This window comes from Drosophila novamexicana, unplaced genomic scaffold (assembly GCF_003285875.2).
Source record: "Drosophila novamexicana strain 15010-1031.04,08,12 unplaced genomic scaffold, DnovRS2.1 tig00000434-arrow-pilon, whole genome shotgun sequence".
NCBI classification, from domain to species: Eukaryota; Metazoa; Arthropoda; class Insecta; order Diptera; family Drosophilidae; genus Drosophila; species Drosophila novamexicana.
In genome coordinates, this window is record NW_020824802.1 from 4,387,053 (window position 1) to 4,408,451 (window position 21,399).

General features: G+C 39.0%; 1 protein-coding gene across 7 annotated transcripts in view; it reads left to right on the top strand.

The window, feature by feature from the left end:
• The window catches only part of LOC115760416 (acetylcholine receptor subunit alpha-like), a 405,819-nt gene that overhangs the window by 248,929 nt on the left and 135,491 nt on the right, over positions 1-21,399 (top strand). For 5 of the 7 annotated variants that reach the window (XM_030701721.1, XM_030701719.1, XM_030701722.1 and 2 more), the window contains one exon: positions 19,530-19,698. The exons of the other annotated variants lie outside the window; for them this stretch is intronic. In XM_030701721.1, coding sequence (XP_030557581.1) covers positions 19,530-19,698 — 169 coding nt within the window. The remainder of the gene's footprint in view (positions 1-19,529; positions 19,699-21,399) is intronic. 7 annotated transcript variants of the gene reach the window in all.

Sequence of the window (21,399 nt, forward strand, 5' to 3'; positions counted from 1 at the left end):
GAATGCAACAGTAATTCTACAGCTAGACCAATACTACAACAAAGGACATACAATAGAAATGCGAAAAACGACAAACAATAAAACTGCAAAACAGATACTTGTATAGACCCTTATTGAAAAGCCACAGTTTCAAACACAAAGCCAAGAAGCGCAGACTTGTAAAATAGTGTATGTAAAAGTTTAACTACTTTTTATACCCTGATCCCATTAAAATGGGTTAAAAGGGTATAATGTATTTGTGCAAATGTATATACCATCTCTCTCAATAGCCGAGTCGATCTAGCCATGTCCGTCCGTCTGTCCGTCCGTCCGTCCGTTTGTATGAACGCAAGGATCTCAGAACCTATAAGAGCTAGAGACTTGAAATAAGATGTAGGTGCTCCTAGTGCCTGCGCAGATCGAGTTTGTTTCCAATAATCGATATCTTACTCCGCTTCCAAGCAATCGATAAAAATAGATATAGATATACTGTTTTTTGGGCAATTTTGGTAAATAATAAGAGCTAGAGTCACCAAACTTGACATATAGCTTCTGATATAGAATATATATATATGCATTTGATGTTGGAAGAAGAGGGTTCGGGGTATCCCCTAGTTGGGAGCTCCCGACTTAAAGCTATTACTTGTTTTAATTTATCTTTATTACTACTAAAGCAGGTGTATTGAGACAATGAGCTCCCATTTAAGTCAGAGACCATTAGGTCTCTGATATTGAATAATTACGGTGTAAGCGTAGTAAATGTGTCTTCTCTTCATAGGTCATCTAATGGGCAGGTAAAACGCTTAAACGACACCCTGCTGGAAATAGACAGGTGCTTAAAGCTTCAAATTGGTATAGTTGACACGGTCGACCTTATCCTGTAGGCCACTATCGAGTTTACCAGCTCAATATACTCAGTGGTTAAAAAGAGGCCTAAGGACATCTTGTTTAACTCTTCGCCGGAAGGAAGCGGACTTGGGGACAACGGTCCTCATTGAGTGGAGGGTGGTCCACAAGGACAACCTCCGTTGACGTTTTAAAAAGAAGAAAACATTTTTTCATTGCCTTTTTATTAATATAATTTTAACATTTTAGGATTTCGTTAATCATACTTTCAATCATGACCATGGCGACGGCATGGGTGGCTGATTAAATGCACGCGGACTACATACCGATCAACGAAGGGGACATTTTACTAAGGGACAGCTACGTGTACTTACGTCACACTACAAGCCTCACGGACTTCAAGACAATGACCGAAAAGACTATGAACTAACGGAACTATTTACACATTCCCATATGAGGAAATTGCTGGAAGTTAGCACTGAACTGGGCATGTAATCCGCTCTCAATGTGACCATCGTAAGGTGTCCGCAGGAAAACGACCTTAAAAAGATAATGGAACTGACGCAGATGCAGCTGGTCATTGCCAGCAATAGACAGATTTCCATAAATTCCAAAGTACAAGAAAAATTAAGCGAACTGACCGACATTGTAAACAAAATTCTCAAATCCTCAAAGGATAAGCAGGCCGAAAAAAGCCACCTTTTTGAAACCCTAAGCACATGCAACAGAATGATGATAACAGAAAAAAAGGAACCCTTATGCTTACTTTAACCTTAGAAAAAATAAATGTTATAAGACCAACAATAATCGATCACTCTGAACTAATGAATATTCTCACAGACCAAGTCACAGAGACCCCTCTTGCAGACATTTTGAAAGTATCTTATGTTAAAGTAGAACTAGAATTCAGTTCCCTATAATAAGCAAGCAATGCAAAAAAATAATCAGTTTCCCTGTCGCTCACAATGGTTTCGTACTTCAACTGCACGTGGTAGCTGATTGAAGTGGCCAAATTGAAGCTACTTCCGCGGAGATCGGTCGTGTTTTGTGCATTCTCGTGTGTGTATGTTCAGTGCATCACAGGCAAAAAGCGAAAACTTACAGTGACAGTGACACTAGCTAAGTCCGCCCCAGAGCTTAACAAACAAATCGCGCCTGTAGAGCGCGACACTGAAAATTGCTGCCTCTGGCGGCCAAAGTGCCGAATTTGAACATTTAATATAAAAATTTTTTATTTATTTTACAAAAGTGCTACAGCGTGCGAGCGTAATAGAGCAAGCTTTAGATAAGCTCAACTGCGATCAGCTGATCCCCTATATTCAGCCGTGGTGTGTGAGCGTGTGTGAGTGATCAGAGCTTTCGTGAGAGAGCTTTTGCCAATTATCACTTACATTAGCATGGCACTAGCCAAAAGCAGCACAGCCAGTGCTGACAAGCCAATCACTGCCAATGACAGTGCTGACACAACACACATCACGAAGAGCAGAGCCACATGGACAGGGTGGTGGTGTAGATGATGATGATGTTAGACCATCCACCTCGCACGCAGCACTCGCAAGGGCCAGCAGGCAACAAACGGCAAACCAGAAGCTTGCTGCCCACCTGCAACCCACCCAGAACAACTGTGCCAGGCATCGTCAGCTTCGCCACGTTCTGCAAGGAGCTGGACAGCATCGTAGGCGCGAACACCTACACTGTGAGAGCGCTCAACTTTGGCGACTGAATTATCCAATGCCGCAACTCGGACAGCTACGATTACGAATACGGGCACACCAAGTCCTAAAGCTTGAGACACCATGTGTGCAAGGAGTGTGGGGAAAATCAAGCACACTTGGCAAACCAGAAAAAGGCAAATGGTAGAGACGCAAGCCGCTCCAGGGATCGCAGTCTCCAAACAGCGCTTCCTGCTCACAGCTTCGTTACCGGTCAGCAATCCTTTGCCAGCTTCTTGTGCGGTAGACAGCCCACCGTGCACAAAACTCGCTCCTCGTCTCGCAGAAGGAATATAGTACTGTTTTCGAAAGCGAATGAGATGTCTCATGGAGACTAACTTCTGCTCCCGTACCATCCTCAGAATGCCAAGCCACACTCTCCACACCGCCATCTCAAACTGCATTTGTCAATGCAAAAAATAATACAAAATACTCAGAGAAAGTTCTTAGTTGAGAGTGATTGACATGTTTTATTTGTGCTCTAAGATTTTTATATATTTTTGCGTTTCAATCCTGCTTTTTATTCTAAATTTTGCTTTTTTGGTGCTTTTTTTTTAAAAGCTTTTATAAATTGTGCAATGTGTTATCTGTTGTGAAGCGTAAGTCTGTTAATTATTGAATTTACAAATCGCGGCGTCAGTTCCGTGTTTTTGTTATTGTCTGTTTTGATTATTTTGCGTTGGTGCTCCCCTGTGCATACATTTGTTTATGCGTGTGTTCGCTGCTGGATATTTCCGCTTATGCATCGCTCTCTCGCAAATTTTTGCTATTGCTTTTCGCTCCAAGCAATTTGTTTGTGTACGAATAATTATTTTTTGAGTGTTTGCTTGCTCTATTTTTCGTGCACCGTTTTCGTTTTGCTCTGCGCTCTCGCAATTGGCATAAACTTGTAATAATTATATCGTGCTGTGAGAAACCTTGCACGTTTAAGCAGGCTGATGATTCTGCACTGTTGCAATTTGTTAATTGCTGGCTGTGTTAGAATATGATGCATGCTAAACGTGGATGTCTCACTCAGTGTGATTGCGGCAAGATCGCTGCAATTGCCAAGAAGGGCTGCGGCGGCCTGCGTTTGTCGTGCCCAGAATGCATCGACAAGCAAGTTGATTGAATGTATATGAATGTATAATTCTGTGAGAAATCAATTCTTAAAATTGAATAATGTGGCTAAGCATCTCTCGAGTAATTTTGACTCGAGTCTCCAACTAATCGCCGGTTGGAGCCTCAATTTTTGCAGTTGCCCTCTACGTCTGTTCAGACACCTATGGCTCTTCTGTCCCTTCCTAGCAACTTGGATTTATCTCCAATGTGGTCATTATCGCCTTCTCCGAGCGACTGCCCAACTACTCCTGTTTCATCTCTTGTAGTAATCCCAGTAGAGCTAGTACTTGATCCCGTCCCAGTTATCCAAAGTGCCTCAGCCCCGTCAGCACCTGGCCTCAAAGGTAGACTTGCGCGCAATCTTGCCCAGATTGTTAAAAACAACCAAGGAGCCTCTTTAGCTCCTCCAATTCCTGTATTACCTGCAGTCCCATCAGCTCCTACTTTAACGGTTGTTGCCCCTCGTAGGCAAGTTTTTGTGTTTCGACTTTCGTCTGACACCACTTCTGAGTCATTGGCAGCCTTTATTGCTAGCAAATTTCTGCTAGCGTGTCAATTACCAAATTTAATTTTTCCACCACTCGCGAAATATCATCATTCAAAATAAATTGTTCACATAATATGTTCCCAATCATTTGTGATCCAAAATGTTGGCCGCAACACATGATTGTTTACGAGTTCAACCCAAAAAAGCCTAACCAGCCTGTCACCCTTCCAGTCCCTTCAATACAGGGTACCAGTTCTGCCCCAAAAAACTACCTTCATCTTCTGACCAAAACTTTATTCATTATCAGAACGTCAGAGGTTTCATTTCAAAGCTTAAAAATCTTTTCATGGCCAGCACTTCCTTCGACTCGAATATAAAAGCATTTTCAGGAACATGGTAAGACTTAATCATATCTGATTTTGAGGTTTTTCAAACAATTTTGCATATAAATGATTGGCCGACTCGAGGTGGTGGGGTGTTAATTGCCGTTAAAGGTACTCTCCAGTCAGAACTTTTCTGCTTTAGTATACATACTGACGCTGAGATTGTCTCAGTAAAGGTGGCTTTTCCTACATGGAATACCTATAATACATGCTCTTATGTCCCTCCTTCTTCTGATATTTAAGATCATATGAAACATTATACTTGTATTAAAGAAGTTTCTTCACACGTGCGTGATAATGACCTATTTATGGTGTTGGCTGATTTTATTTTGCCGAACATCTCTTAGTCATTGTTCACTGCCGAAAATTAACAAGTGACGTCAGCACAGCACGATTTTATAGACTGCATGCTTGATCTTTCGTTGTTTCAAATCAATTTAATTTCTAATCATATGAATAGATCACTTGACCTTGTATTTGTAAGCGACTACCTTATTTCTAATGTGTCTAGGTCCCATCCTTTATCTCTTCCTGAGGATGTATATCAACCTACATTAGAGATTGCTATGTTTAATTGTAATCCTCTCAATTCGTGCTCATCAGCCTTTCGCAAAGGAAATTAAACATTGCTGAATCAGCTTATTAATGCAACCGATTGGTCTTTCTTATATGACTTGATTGATATGAATACTGCCATTAATTCTTTTTATAACGCCCCAAACACCTTTTTAGATATGTGTATTCCCAAGTCAATTCCCTTGACTACTTCCAGATTGTCACATCTAAAAAATTTAAAATCTAAATATTTTAAAAAGTTGAATAAGTCCGGTTCGTGTACAGACTTGGCTAAATATTCCATAGCCAAGTCGAACTTCTTCCTTCTTAATTCTCAATGCTATGAGAATTATCTAACTCGTTGTAAAAGGCAATTTGCCCAAAATCCGAGACAGTTTTACAATTTTGTAAAATTGAAGCGTAAATCTTCAAGTTTTCCATCTTCTTTTTCTCTCGGGATGGATAAGGCTAGCAAAGACTCTGATTCTAATAAACTTGTTGTTAATTTTTTCCAATCAACTTAGTCTTCAGTCTGTCCTAATAATAGTTCTTACCCTTAAACTATTTCTTCCGCTAGTTCTATGCCTTCTCCCATTATTTCACACTCGTCTCTGCTATTAGCTATAAACTCTTTAAAATCTTCTTACTCTCCTTGGCCGGACAATATTCCTAGTTGTCTACTCAAGGAGTGTAGTTCTTCCCTTCTTTATCCATTGCTAAAGCTTTTTAATCTATCCCTTAAATCTTCTGTCTTTCCATCTCGTTGGAAAGAATCTTATATCAGTCCTTTCCACAAGAAAGGTGGAAAGTCTGATAGACAAAATTACAGGGGCATTGCAAAACTGTCCGCTATTCCTCAATTATTTGTAAAAATCGTCACTTCGAATTTGCAGCATTTCTGCAAATCAGTTGTTTCCCCTGTTCAACATGGATTCGTAAAGAATCCGTCAACTACGACCAATCTTCTTGAGTTTACTTCCTTGGTAAATAATGCTTTCCTTTCGAAAATGCAAACTGATGTCAATCCTTATTACAGGACCCAAAGAGTAATGCAGAGGCTGACTACCTATAACGGGTTCACGTTACTTCTGGTGTTCCTCAAGGTAGTCATCTTGGACCTTTACTCCTTACAGTTTTTAAAAATGATCACCCCTTTTTTATATCACATGTCCGTGTACTCATGTATGCGGACGATGTGAAACTAATTCCATCATACACTACTCCCCTACATCATGCTCGTCTACAAGACGATTTGAACGCTATGCTACTTTGGTGTTCGGCCAATCAATCAAAATGAAATCGACCTATGTCAAAATTTCCATTGGTGTACAGATTATTTGTTATGTGCAAGGTCACTACTTTCCGTATCATTGCAAATGACTTCATGTACGTTGGGCTTAGAAGCTTTATTAGGAACCTTCCTAAGCATAGTTTCATTTTTGTTCTCTGGCCAGAGATTATTTAGTCTACTTTGTTGCCTGGTAGTGACTTTCAGGACTTTGTTTTGTATGTCTTTTAATTCGGATATCGTTATCCTCGATAGGGCATCTGCCACGAAATTGTCTTATCCCTTTAAGTATTCCACAGTGAAGTCGTATTCCTCTAATTTTAGTCTCATGCGTGTTAGTTTTGAACTTGAGTTAACCATTGAAAAAAGGTACGTTAGTGGTCTGTGGTCTGTTTTTACTGTAAAGTGTTTTCCATAGATATATGGTCGAAAATATACTATTGCCCAGTGAATTGCTGTTAATTCTTGTTCTGTAGTGCTCTTATTACTTTCACCTTTCGTGAACGCTCTTGATGCATATGCAATGGGAAGTTGGAGTCCATTTTGGTTTTGAGTTAAAACCACATGCTTGTTTGCTTGCATCTGTGATTATGCAAAATTCTTTGCTAAAATCTGGATATTGTAATAGAGTTGGTTCTATAAGCTTATCTTTTAGATATTGGAATGCTTTCTGGCATTCATTTGTCCATTGAAAAGGAACATTCTTTATACTTAATTTTGTTATATGCCGTGAATAATCGGCGAAGTTTTTTATAAAGCGTCTATAGTAATTGCAGAATGCAATAAAACGTCTCGCACTGTCCGCATCATGTGGGACTGGATAATTCTTGATGACATCATATATCTTGTCATCTGGTAATATTCCTTTGTCTGTACACTTGTGACCAAGAAATGTCACTTCGTGCATGAAAAATTAGAATTTTTCTGGATGTAACTTTATTTTATATTTTCTACAGAGTTCGAAAACGTTTTTTTAATTTTTAATCATTTGTTTTTCTGAACATCCAACAACGATTAAATCGTCCATATAAAGGAATGCTTGTAAAGGCTCTAGACCTGAAAACGCAATAGTCATCATTCTCTGAAATGAGTTTGGTGCTAATTTTAGTCCAAATGGTAATCGTGTGAAACGAATTGAGCCATTGCTCGTTGAAAAGGACGGTCTATTTTTAGGACTTTCTTCTAGTTCAATTTGATGGAATCCTGACATTAAATCAAGACATGAAAAATATTTTGCTCGACGCAATTGATTTAGAATGTCATCAATTCTGGGGAGAGGAAATTTGTCAGATAAGAGCTTTTTATTGATTTGACGATAGTCGATTACTAATCGTCATTTCTTTTCTTCTGATCCCGGGAGAGATTTCTTGGGTACTAATAAAAGTGGGCTATTATATTCAGACACAGAAGGTTCGACTATATTGTCGTTAATAAGTTTCCCAACTTGTTTTTGGATTTCATCTACATGACTATCAGGACTTCTGTAGTTTTTTTTGTAAGCATGTTCATTATCTTTTAATCTCAATCTCGGTCTGTAGTCCGAATACATCACAATATTTGGTGCACAATTCTGTTAATCTGCGATTAAACTTGTTCATTTCTATTATATTGGTTGCTTTGAACTACTTCATAGTTCGAAAGTGATTCGTATTTGATATTATTAATATTTACTAATAATTCAGAATTGGTTGCATTTAATAATCGGACAAATGTACATTGGGATTATGTAATTGTGTTAGCAATATAAATTCCTTTTTGTATTTCTTGATTAGGTATGTAAATGAAATTATCTTTCGAATCGATTTTTATATTTCTTATCACTTCAGATCTTGCTGGTAGAATGAGTGAGTTATTACCAGAATTGTATATTATTGGAAAATAAATTGGATATATAAGATTTTGAGGTCGAATTATAAACCAGTCTTCAGTTGGTTTGCAATCTAAGAGGCAATTAAATTTTGTTATAAAATTAATGCCTATAATTCATCACAAGGTATTGCGAAGTTTGCATTTACTATGTTAAATTCGTGCGCAATTGTATATTGTTTGAATTGAAGATCTATTAGAGTAGTGCCTTGGGACTTTATTACCCCTTGGCCTATTCCTTGAATATTTATAGTTTTATCTTCAGAAATTATATCGAAGTGATAAGAATTAATTTTAAGAATTGAAATGTCTGCACCAGTGTCGATTAAAAATGTTAAAATTGTTTTTGTAACATTGTTACGAAATTTTTCAAAGATATTGAGATTAAAATTTATTGAATATGTTTTACTGATTATTGTGTGGTACTTAAAGGGTTTTGAGAGTTTTCCGAACTGATTTGTGCTACTCTCACATTATTATTATTATTTTGATTTTCATTGCTTCGGCCTCTAAAGTTGCCTCTATTTTGACCTTGAGATCTATAATCTCCTCGGTTATTATTATTATGTTGGCCTCTGTTATTGATACTTGGTAATAACCTCTTCCGCTATTATTACCACGACCACCTCTTTTATTATAGTAATTTTTTGTTGTCGGTAGTGTAGAACAGTGTTTGTTTGACCAGTTGCTTCTGTGCAATTATTAACAAACTTTGAAATGGCATCATTCATGTTACTGAATGTATCTGTCTGCATGATAAGTTTTACCCTATCAATGGAGCAGTTCTGAGTCATAGCTTTGACAGCAAGTGTTGTGCTGTACTTATTAGCTAAATCAGGTGACAAACCATCACTGATATAAGCTCCTTTTAGAGACTTAGTCAATTTGTCTACCTCTTGGGTATATTGATTGGTCGTTTTGCTTTTTTGTTGTAAGTTTAGCAGAAATAACTTCTATTGACTCTCCTTTTACTTTGTCCGATAGTTTCGATATGAGAGCTGCAATAGTGTTTTCATCACTTATCAAGTTCCTGGCATGGCCTTTTAGAGAATTTACCAGATTCAGAGCATCTATGAAGCTTTTTAAATTTTCTGCCTTGCCATCAAACTCTGGTAAGAGCGATGAGGCTAACTTAAGAAAATCTACTGGTGTTTGAGCCATGTCGACTTTTTCGATTTGTTCTTGCTTTTGTTCAAGTTCTTCTTCTACTGATTCCATTAAATCAGTGATTTCGAATGTTGCTGGTGTATTTAGCGCATTCAGAACAAATATTTAAAAATGATGTCTTTCCGAAATGTGCCTAATATTTTCAAGCAGCCTTTTTAACACGTCAATTGATTGTGTTATATGTAAATCGCTTAACCTACGTTCATTGCTGTTTCCAATGTCACGGACTTTGTTGTATGATTCTACTAGAACTTGAACATGTTTTAATTTTGTTTGGTTTGATATTAGTGCACTTTTATTGAGGCACTTTAATGATCTATCAAACTCAGAACGTTTTTGCTTAATAATGGAAACAATTTCATTCCATTAAATATATATATTCTTTATTAAACTTTTTGTTGACATTATTTTTATACCCTGAACCCATTAAAAATGGGTATAAGGGTATATTGTATTTGTGCAAAATCCAAATGTATGTAACAGGCAGAAGGAAGCATCTCCGACCCCATAAAGTGTATATATTCTTGATCAGCATCAATAGCTGAGTCGATCTAGCCACGTCCGTCTGTCTGTCCGTCCGTCCGTCCGTCCGTATGTATGAGCCAAAGGATCTCAGAACCTATAAGAGCTAGAGACTTGAAAGTAGATGCTCCTAGTTCCCGCGCAGATCGAGTTTGTTTCCGGTAATCGATAACTTACTCCGTTTCCAAGCAATCGATAAAAATCGATATCGACTCCTGTTTTTTTAGCAAATTGGGTAAATAATAATAATACTAAAACCAGAGCTATAAATCAAGTTAATAACCCAACTTTTATTGCCAACCAATTTAAACCACAATTTAAATGCAATTGATTTTTTCAGAATACACAAATATTCTATGGTATAATAAGATATACTGTAGAAAATTTCATAAAGATCGGTTAAGAAAAATCAAAGTTATATGCAACTGCGCAATTGAATGGGGCAGCAGCTTTAAGAATTTCTGTATACATGTACACACACACATTCATGCGCGTCTGCTTCGCATTCTAATAGCATGGTAATTGCATCTTTTTTTTGTAATGTTATTTTAGTTCCTTTTTTTATTATAAGTACGTAATTGTTGGTGTGGCTGCTGATTAGAGGCATAGCAAGTGATGCGGTCTGTCGCGATTTCGAGCCCTACCGGGGAAAGTATTATTATTTGTGTGGTGTGGCTGTTGAGTAGAGTCGACAGTAAGTAATGCGGTCAGTTGCAAATTCGAGCCCTGCCAAGGGAACTTTTTTTTATTAATTTATTTGGTGTTGGAATAAGAGGGTTCAGGGTATCCCCTAGTCGGGAGCTCCCGACTCGAACCTCTTACTTGTTTTTTTTTTTATTTTTGAATTTATTAATATATGGTTCAAGACATTATTAACAAAAATCGATGTAGCGGCTTTTGTTAAAAATTTTTTTTTCTAGATTTTATCTAGATTGTTAGCCTTGCTCATATATGTTGTTCGCAAACATTTATTGTGTAACTTGTACAGTTAAAAAATTAAGATTGCGCTGAGAATAACAACGATAATTATTAACAATGTGTTGGTCAGACCTAAATCTACATTACTGGAATCTACTTTATTAATTACGTTAGCAGTCGAATCCACTGTTTTAGATGCTATCAGAGGCATTTTGTAATACGCCAATTTCTCATAAGATATTATATTATTTATGTCTGCCGTTATACTAATCGTATTGTTCATTCGTTTATATTAAAAAAATTTATTTGTTATATATATAAATATATATATCAATAGTTTTGGCGTATTAAATTGATATTATTATTTTTTTTTTTTTTCAATTCAATTCACTGCGCATGGCTAGTCTTAAGCAATTATTATAAACTTGCAGAGGGTATTATAATTTTGTCGTGAAATGTGTAACGCATAGAAGGAGACATCTCCGACCCCATAGTCTTGATCAGCATCAACAGCCGAGTCGATAGAGCCATGTCCGTCTGTCCGTCTGACCGTCTGTCCGTCTGTCTGTTTCTATGCAAACTAGTCTCTCAGTGTTAAAACTATCTTAATGAAACTTTGCAGAAGTCCCTCTTTCTGTTGAATGCAGCCAATATGTGAAAACCAGCTGGATCGGACCACTATATCATATAGCTGCCATAGGGACGATCGGTCGAAAATTAAGTTTTTGTATGAAAAAACATTTTGATTTTCAAGATATCTCGACCAAACTCGGCAATTATTATTTATACTAAGCTCCTCATATATATGCAAATTCCTATTAAGATCGGACCACTATATCATATAGCTGCCATAGGAACGATCGGTCGAAAATTAAGTTTTTGTATGAAAAAAACATTTTGTTTTTCAAGATATCTCGAACAAACTCGGCATTTATTAATTTTACTATACTACTCATATATATGTAAAACCCTATTAAGATCGGATTACTATATCATATATCTGCCATAGGAACGATCGGTCGAAATCTAGGTTTTTGATTAAAAACCTTTTTTGTTTATCAAGATATCTTGACCAAACTCGGTATTAACTATTTTCCATGTGCTTCTTAGATACGGGCAAAGCACTATAAGCATTATGAAAGGGTTGGGTCTGCAAGGGTATTAGATCTTCGGCGTGCCGAAGATAGCCTTTCTTTCTCATTAATTTTGCTTAAAAACACTTTTTTCCTTCTTACACCCATCTTCTTAGATGTAGACTCTTATAGCGTCACTGAAAAAATTAGCTGTGAAAAGAGGCACAGCTGGTCGTACTGGCACATAAAACACCTACATCGGTCGGTGATGCTTTTAGTAAATTGTGTTCTCTACTCGGCTTTTAGCATTTAATCCCATAATCTATTGTAAGTATAATCTATTGAATAATGAGGAAGACACTCGTTTTGTCGACCATTCATAAATAAATAAAAATAAAAAACAGAAGTATGAGTGCATTTATAAATGCACTGATTGGCGCCTATCGTACAAAACCCACAAGTGGGATTTATTTTAATGTAATTTTAAAACTTGCAACGATAAAAACGCGAAAGGCAATAACAACTCGCCACGATAAATCCACAAGTGAAACAAGAAGGAAGAAAGAAAAAGAAATCTGCAGGTTCGAAGAAGAACTGACTGCAGAAGAAGTGACTCATGATATGAGAAAAAATATATTGGATATAATTTTATCCACGCTCGCAGCCAAAATGGAGCCAAAGGGCGTGGAGTGTTACGACTCAGCACAAGAGTTGTCGGGCGAGCAAGAGGATGAAAATATCATAGATTATGAAAGCAGGCGCTAATTTTTTAGGGGAAAGTCCCTGCTGCCGTTTATTCGGGGGAGAATAGAGGGGACAGATATGAAATTCTTAATCGACACTAGTGCGGCCAAGAATTACATAATTCACCATAAGAAGAAAATTCGCTTTTGTTGTGCATTCATGGGTCAAACAACAAATGCAAAATGCAAGTTGTCCATGTTTCCTACTCGATTCGTGATCCACGTCCGATGGAATCATAGGTGATGGAATCATAGGTGATGAATCACATGATGAACAAAAAAATAGAGGCACCACCTGCGGTGAAGGCAGATTCCCTGCGAGTGCTTCATCGAAACAAAAAGGATTTTGAGGACTCGTGTGTCCATGATTCATACGACTGACGAAAATGTGGTCTAGTCAAACCTATAACAATATCCCAGGAGTGTGGAAGATTTTATCGCTTTAGATGTCAACGACCTCCCCAAAACCGGCATAATCAGAAAGTCTAAATATCCGTACAACAATCCGTTGTGGGTGGTAGACAAAAAAGTCGCAAATGAGTTGGGCAATAGAAATAAACGTCTAGTGATAAACTTTAGGAAGCTCAAGCTCAAAACAATTGCCGACAAATACCCAATGCCAAGCATCATGATATTGGCTAATCTGGCTAGGGCCAAATACTTAACGACGCTTGACCTGAAATCAGGTTATCACGAATTACTCTAGCAGAGCAAGATGGGGAAAAACAGCTTTTTCGATTAACGGTGAGAAGGAAGAACTTTGTCGATATCCCTTTGGCAAGCATTTTTCAAAGAACCATAGATGACGTTCTTCGCGAGCAGATTGGAGAATCGCGCTACGTTTATGTCGATGGCGTCATCGAGGTTTTTTAAAGAAAGCATCGAGTACCTCGACTTTAAAGTTACTAAAGATGGTGCGAATTCAGTTCCGGAAAAGGTATAAGCCATTCGTCTGAGCCGACTACGGTATTCGGTGTTAGTTTTTTTTTTGGGTATGTCAAGCTATTACCGCTGCTTAAACAAAGACTATATAGCAAAACCGATCTCCGACATCCTGAAAGGCGAAAACGAGTCTATAAGCAAGTACAAGTCTAGAAAGATAGTTCAATGAGGCTCAGTGCAACGCGTCCCATAAACTTAGAAACATTTTAGCGTCAGAAGACGTTATAATAATGTACCCGAACTACAAAAAACCATTTGATTTGTCCACAAGCGCGTCAGCCTACGGCATTGGCGCAGCTCTGTAACAGAATGGCTGCCCCATAACTATGATACCCCGCCCTTCAAAGGATAGAGAAGCAAACTACGCTACTAACGAGCGAGAGTTGCTTGCCATCGTGTGGGCATTGGGCAACACTTTCTCTACGGGGTTAGGGATATACACATTTTCACTGACCACCAGCCTCTTACGTTCTCAGTACTCGAGAGGAAAAATTAAAAAAATAAAGCGCCAGAAAGCGCGCATTGATGAAACAGGGGTTTTTCTAGAAGCCTGGTAAAGAAAACATGTAGCTGACGCGCTGTGGAGCCAGAACGTGAACACCCTGCAGTGCGATGAGCCAGAATCTGACGCGGCTACGATTCACATTAAATTGTCGCTGTCTTCTACAATTGATTCGACGCAGAAGCCTTTTAACAGGGGAACCAGATTGTATTAGAGGAGGAATGCTTTCCTCTAAATAGGAAATTTATACTTCTCGTCGAAAAAATCGCTATATAATAAATTTCATCAATAGGGACGCCCTTATTGAAACAATAAATGCCGTCATTAGCCCAAACGTGGCTAATGCATTTAACTGTACTCTTCCAGCGTTGGCTAGTTTTCAACACGAGTTGATAAGGGCCTTTTCAACTACGATGTTTTTGTATTAGTCGACGTGTTCGACATTAGTGATAAAAGAAAAATCACCACTTAAGAACACAATGGAGCCCATAAGGCGGCGCAGGAGAATATGAAAACAGGTCATGTCGGAATACTATTTCGCTTAAATGACCAAATACCGAGGTTATCTTGAATGATAAGATTTGCACAAAAGCAAAATACAACAGACACCCGAAAAGCAAAAACTCGGCCAGACGCCAGTCCCTTCACAAACTGGAAAAATGTTACATATCAACATTTTTTCCACAGAAAAAAAGTCTTCGTGACTTGCGTAAACAAATCCTCAAAGTTTGTGGTGGTCCAGCCTTTCGCATCTCGAACGATAAAATTTAATAAATACATTCCCGTTGTCGAATCAGGTGTATTGCGAGGTAAGCGTAGTAAATGCGTCTCCATTTCATAGGTCATCTAATGGGCAGGTAAAACGCTTAAACGACACCCTGCTGGAAAAAGCCAAGTGTTTAAGGCTTCAAATGGGTATAGTTGACATGGTCGACCTTATCCTGTAGACCACTATCGAGTATATCAGCTCAATATACTCAGTGTTTAAAAAGAGACCTAAGGACATCTTGTTTAACTCTTCGCCGGAAGGAAGCGGACTTGGGGACAACGGTCCTCATTGAGTGGAGGGTGGTCCACAAGGACAACCTCCGTTGACGTTTTAAAAAGAAGAAAACATTTTTTCATTGCCTTTTTATTAATATAAGTTTTAACATTTTAGGATTTCGTTAATCATACTTTCAATCATGACCATGGCGACGGCATGGGTGACTGATTAAATGCACGCGGACTACATACCGATCAACGAAGGGGACATTTTACTAAGGGACAGCTACGTGTACTTACGTCACACTACAAGCCTCACGGACTTCAAGACAATGACCGAAAAGACTATGAACTAACGGGACTATTTACACATTCCCATATGAGGAAATTGCTGGAAGTTAGCACTGAACTGGGCATGTAATCCGCTCTCAATGTGCACCATCGTAAGGTGGCCTTGACTTCTTGGGAACATCCTGTAAGGTTGTAGCAAGCAGTCCGGACTCAAACGACTTTAAGATAATGGAACTGACGCAGATACAGCTGGTCATTGCCAGCAATAGACAGATTTCCATAAATTCCAAAGTACAAGAAGAAAGATTAACCAAATGACCGACATTGTAAAGAAAATTCTTTAATCCTCAAAGGATAACAGGCTGAAAGAAGCCACCTTTTTGAAGCCATAAGCACATGCAACAGAATGATGATAACAGAAATAGGGACCCTTATGCTTACTTTAAACTTAGAAAAAATAAATGTTATAAGCCCAATAATAATCGATCAAGTCACAGGGACCCCTCTTGCAGACATTTTGAAAGTATCTTATGTTAAAGTAGAACTAGAATTCAGTTCCCTATAATAAGCAAGCAATGCAAAAAAATAATCAGTTTCCCTGTCGCTTACAATGGTTCCTTACTTCAACTGCACGTGGTGGCTGATTGCGATGGCGAAATTGTAGCTACTTCCGCGGAGATCGGTCGTGTTTTGTGCATTCCCGTGTCTGTGTATATTCAGTGGATCAAAGGCAAAGTACTGGTGATTTTAGTAAAATGGTTAAATTTTGGATTATATTATTAAATAATTAATACTAATGGCGTCCAACAATTCAAACCACCTTTATCCTACGTCTACAATTCATATCACACTGGAAAATGGTCTACCGCCATACGTTATGCCGTGCGGGGGCACTACGCAGCCCACCACGTCATGCATCACCACGACTGCTTGCTTTCTAGGAACGACTACGGTAACGTCGTCCCCTGCACGTGGCATCAGCTCCCTGGCCCACTCTACCCTGTCTCTCCCCATATCGGGTGCTGTTACAATCCTGGATCTCCATGCCTTTTTGAGCAAATACCCGCCAAGCAGCCAGGTATCAAAAGGAACCGTTCTAACAGAGGGCAGCTAAGAAAAGAGGAGGTGGTGTTCTCTTGTCAAGTATATCTCGCAAGAAGGCGAGCACTACCAATGCCAAAAAGGCAGCTAAAACTGGTTCTCGGTCCTCTGTGACGAAGAGGAGAGCCACATGGACATGGAGGTAGAGCTAACTGGATGAAGATGATATTAGACCATCCCCCTTGCACGCAGCACTCGCAAGGGCCAGCAGGAAACAATTGGCAAACCAGAACAACTGTGCGAGGCATTGTTAGTTCGCTACGTTCTGCAAGGATCTGGACAGCATCTTAGGCGCGAACACCTACACTGTGAGAGCGCTCAACTCTGGCGACTGAATTATCCAATGCCATCCATCCATCAAGTCCTACTGCTTGAGACACTCTATGTGCAAGGAGTGTGGAGAGACTAGCTTCTGCTCCTGTATCATCCTCAGAGTGCCAGGCCATATTCTCCACACCTCCAACCAACCAAACAGCAGCCTACATGAAGGAGCAGCAATACTGATCAGGTCGTCCTTGTCACACCATCCGCTTGAGTTGTCCCGTCACTGACCCAGCCGTTGTTATCTGACGCGGATCCGACATAGGCAACTTCAACCTCGATTCAGTATACTGCCTTCCGAAGAGTGACTGAGGCACACTTTCAAGCCCTCTTCGACCAGCTAGCCCCAAAATTCTTGGCAGGGGGTGACTGGAACACCAAACATCGCTGGTGGGGAAACTACCGGATGTGCCCCTGACATTAAAACTGAAGGCATCGAAATAATATCCACGGGAGAGGCAAGGTGCAATCCATATAGAGCTACCTAATAAGTAGACTTATGGACTTCGACGAGGTCACGCGCCTGATCCTGGACCATCAGTTTGGGTTTAGGAAGTCTCATGGCTTCCCCGACCAATTCCACCCAGCAATAAACTATATACATGTACATCAAAAAAAGGAATACGTTGGAGTTTTCCTCGACGTCAAACAGGTAGTTTGATTAGGTCTGGCACGATGGCCTTCTCTATAAGATCAAAGCTCTAGTCCCTGCGTCATATGTCAGTACTGCCAGCTAACTGGAACGTCGCCATAAACTGTCCCAAGTCCGCTTGCCTTACTTTCACGCTGCTGCCAGGGACTACGGTTCGATGACGGAACCATTGAGCACACCAGCTCATTTTGCGACTTGGGTGTCCACTTGGACCGAAGGCTCGCAGGGGGGTCTCACATCACAGCAACAAAAGCAAAATTCCAAAAAGGCTCCAAAAACTCGACTGGCTCATGAAACCGCAAAGCAAGCTCCACACGAAGACGCTGCTCATTAAAAAGATGGTAACGCCCATCTGCACATAAGCTATTCCAAGTCCAAGCCAAGACAGCACGCAAGGTCGCCGGCCTGCCATGGTACGTTACCAGCGACGCCATCGAACGCGATTTCCGCCTAACAAACGTCGGAGGTCAGATAAACTTCTTTAGCAGCCGATTCGCCTTCAAGCTGCTGCAGTACCCGAACGTGGCCGACAGGGTCCTGGCTGACTCCATTAGTGAGAGGCGCCTCCGAAGACTGCACCCCGACGACCTACATACGAAGCGTATAGTTTAATCATCTCCTTCCCCATCATTTTAAATAATTTCATTGTAAATATTATATATATTACATAATACTAACTATACATCCTCCCCTTAGTTATTCCATTGGCAGAGATCAGGAAGCACTGATCGATTCCAGCGCAAAATTAAAAACATTAATAATTAAAAAAAAGCCGAGTCACTTCGACCCTGACATCAAGTGGACGACGGCTTCATCATCATAAACGATCGCAGCGCAATACTTAGCTATGACGACTGCGTCGATGAAAGTAGATGGGATAAACCTTGTCACCTTCACGTCCCGAAATCGGTTCCCAGCAGTAGCGGCATCCCCGTTACTAAACATCATAAGTCACGACATGGTGCTCAGCCTTCCTTACATTCATCGTCTAAGTGCGGAGAACCTTAACTACATCAAGGAGGTCAGAGACAGTGTCACAGTCGAAAACAAGACTGAATTTCCCTCAGTATAATATTGTTAGCTTGTGCTGTGGGAGCTGTAGTCAACTGGTCTCATAAGCTGGTGATCAAACGCCGAAACTCCCGAAAAATCTCCCAGATGCTGAAAACTCAAACCCGACCGAGAACGTTCGCTTTTCGAGAGGCGGAGTTGTTAACCACTGACTATAGGTATTTGCTGACTAATCTAATCTATATGCTAATTAATCTATCTGTCTATGTAATAGCAAAGAATGTTTAAATAAAACAATTATTAATAATTGAAACATTAGTTGTACAGTAAGTCCAAAATTATATCTCTCTCTGACAGTGGATAAAAATTGGTATAAAAGACGGTTAATGGTCTATGATTACAGCACTGAGCAATATTTAATTTACCCTACTTTGAGAAAGGGTGATTTGCTTGTCCAAAAATGAAAAAATATATATATTTTTTATAAAAATATGCCCGGCTGTTTTCTAGTTGAAAGCGAGTGGGAAGAAGAAGACATGACTTTTTGGCTTTGATAATTATATGCATAGCAGTAGCTAGAAACAATAACAAAGAGTTAGACGAGTGCAATATGAACTTAATATGATGATACTTAATATGATCAGCCACTTGACGGCCACCGTCTTATTCCGACTTACGGCATAAGCGGTGACCATGCATCCCACGGGCAAGTCCCGGGAGCGCTATGTACGAGAAGAACATAGCTGCACGCGCACAAATACTTTAATTCCAATATATATGCATGATTACGCTCTCCTCCTCAGACTTTGATAGCTTTAAGATAATTATGCTAAGTTGAATTTGTTAGCTACGATAAGCTTATTTCATTCCAATAAAAATTAATGATAAAACTGACGTTAAGTGGACCAGTTATATACGGCATTTCTACATTATCTCGCATCAAGTATTTTGAAAAATCGCTTTCGATCCAAAAGCCCTCTATTTATTACGCAATAACTCGTACTTATACTTATGCATTTGATTTCGTTATCAGGTTTAAGAAAGTCAACATACATATGCTACATTTTATTAATTTATTTTTGTAGGAATGAAAAGTTTTACACCTGTTGTGATGAGCCCTATCTGGATATAACTTTTAACATAACCATGCGAAGAAAGACTCTTTTTTACACTGTTAACATTATAATACCATGCATGGGTATCTCATTTTTAACGGTACTAACATTCTACTTGCCTTCTGATAGTGGAGAAAAGGTATGTAAACCATTTTCATACAATTTGCACTTGAGTAACAGGTTAAATAGAAGTTCCATTCATTTTTAAATCAAATACAATTTGAATACGAAAATAAACCACCACTTTCTGTTGTTATACCCTTGCAGAGGGTTTTATAATTTTGTCGAGAAATAAATGTAACGCAGAGAAGGAGACATCTCCGACCCCATAAAGTATATATATTCTTGATCAGCATCAACAGCCGAGTCGATATAGCCATGTCCGTCTGACCGTCTGTCCGTCTGACCGTCTGTCCGTCTGACCGTCTGTCCGTCTGTCTGTTTCTATGCGAACTAGTCCCTCAGTTTTAAGGCTATCTTAATGAAACTTTGCAGAAGTCCCTTTTTCTGTTGCACGCAGCACATATGTCAAAATCAGCTGGATCGGACCACTATATCATATAGGTGCCTTAGGAACGATCGGTCGAAAATTAAGTTGTATGAAAAAAAATTTTGTTTTTAAGATGTCTTGACCAAACTCGGCATTTATTAGTTTTACTATACTTCTCATATATAGGCAAAATTCTATAAAGATCGGAACACTATATCATATAGCTGCCATAGGAACGATCGGTCGAAAATTAAGCTGTATGAACAAAAATTTTGTTTTTAAGATGTCTTGACCAAACTCGGCATTTATTAGTTTTACTATACTTCTCATATATAGGCAAAATCCTTTAAAGATCGGACCACTATATCATATAGCTGCCATAGGAACGATCGGTCGAAAATTAAGTTGTTGTATGAAAAATCGTTTTGTTTTTCAAGATATCTTGACCAAACTCGGCATTAATTAGTTTTACTATACTCCTCATATACATGCAAAATCCTATTAAGATCGGAAGACTATATCATAAAGCTGCCATAGGAACGATCATTCGAAAAGAAGATTCTTGTATGAAAAACATTTTATTTTTCTAGAAATCTTCACCAATCTCGGCATTTATTAGTTTTACTATACTCCTCATATATATGCAAAATCCTATTAAGATCAGAAGACTATATCATAAAGCTGCCATAGGAACGACCGGTCGAAAATTAAGTTGTTGTATGGACAAATTTTTTGATTTTCACGATATATTTACCAAACTCGGCATTTATTAGTTTAACTATGATCCCTTTATATACAAAATCCTATCAACATCGGACCACTATATCATATAGCTGCCATAAGAGCAATCGGTCGAAAACCAGGTTTTTGATTAAAAACTTTTTTTGGTTATCAAGATATCTTTACTATTTTCCCGGTACTTCTTAGATAGATTTGGGTGTAGCCCATACGACTTAATCATCAATGACAACAATTTCGTGTGGATGATGAACATTGAATGGCAGATAGGATGTGAAATTAGGAAGGGACGACCAGGCCAGTTTGCCAAGGTTGAAATCTCCCATAACATAGGGCGACCATCTGGCGTCTAGGCTTTGGTGAATGCAGCGAATGTTGTCTACTTGCGCTTTGTGTAGATCGAATGGGCTATTAGGCGGTATATATGAGACGCATATACAAATAGTGTCAGTGCCGCAGACCACAAGCACGGACAATCGGTCCAGTGTAGAGTCATCGTAATTAAGCCTTACTATTTCGCATCGCAATATGTTTCGCACAGCTATTATAACGCTGTACTTTCACAGCGTCTCTGTTTTTACGAAAGATACGAAAGGTTTAGGTTTAAAAAAA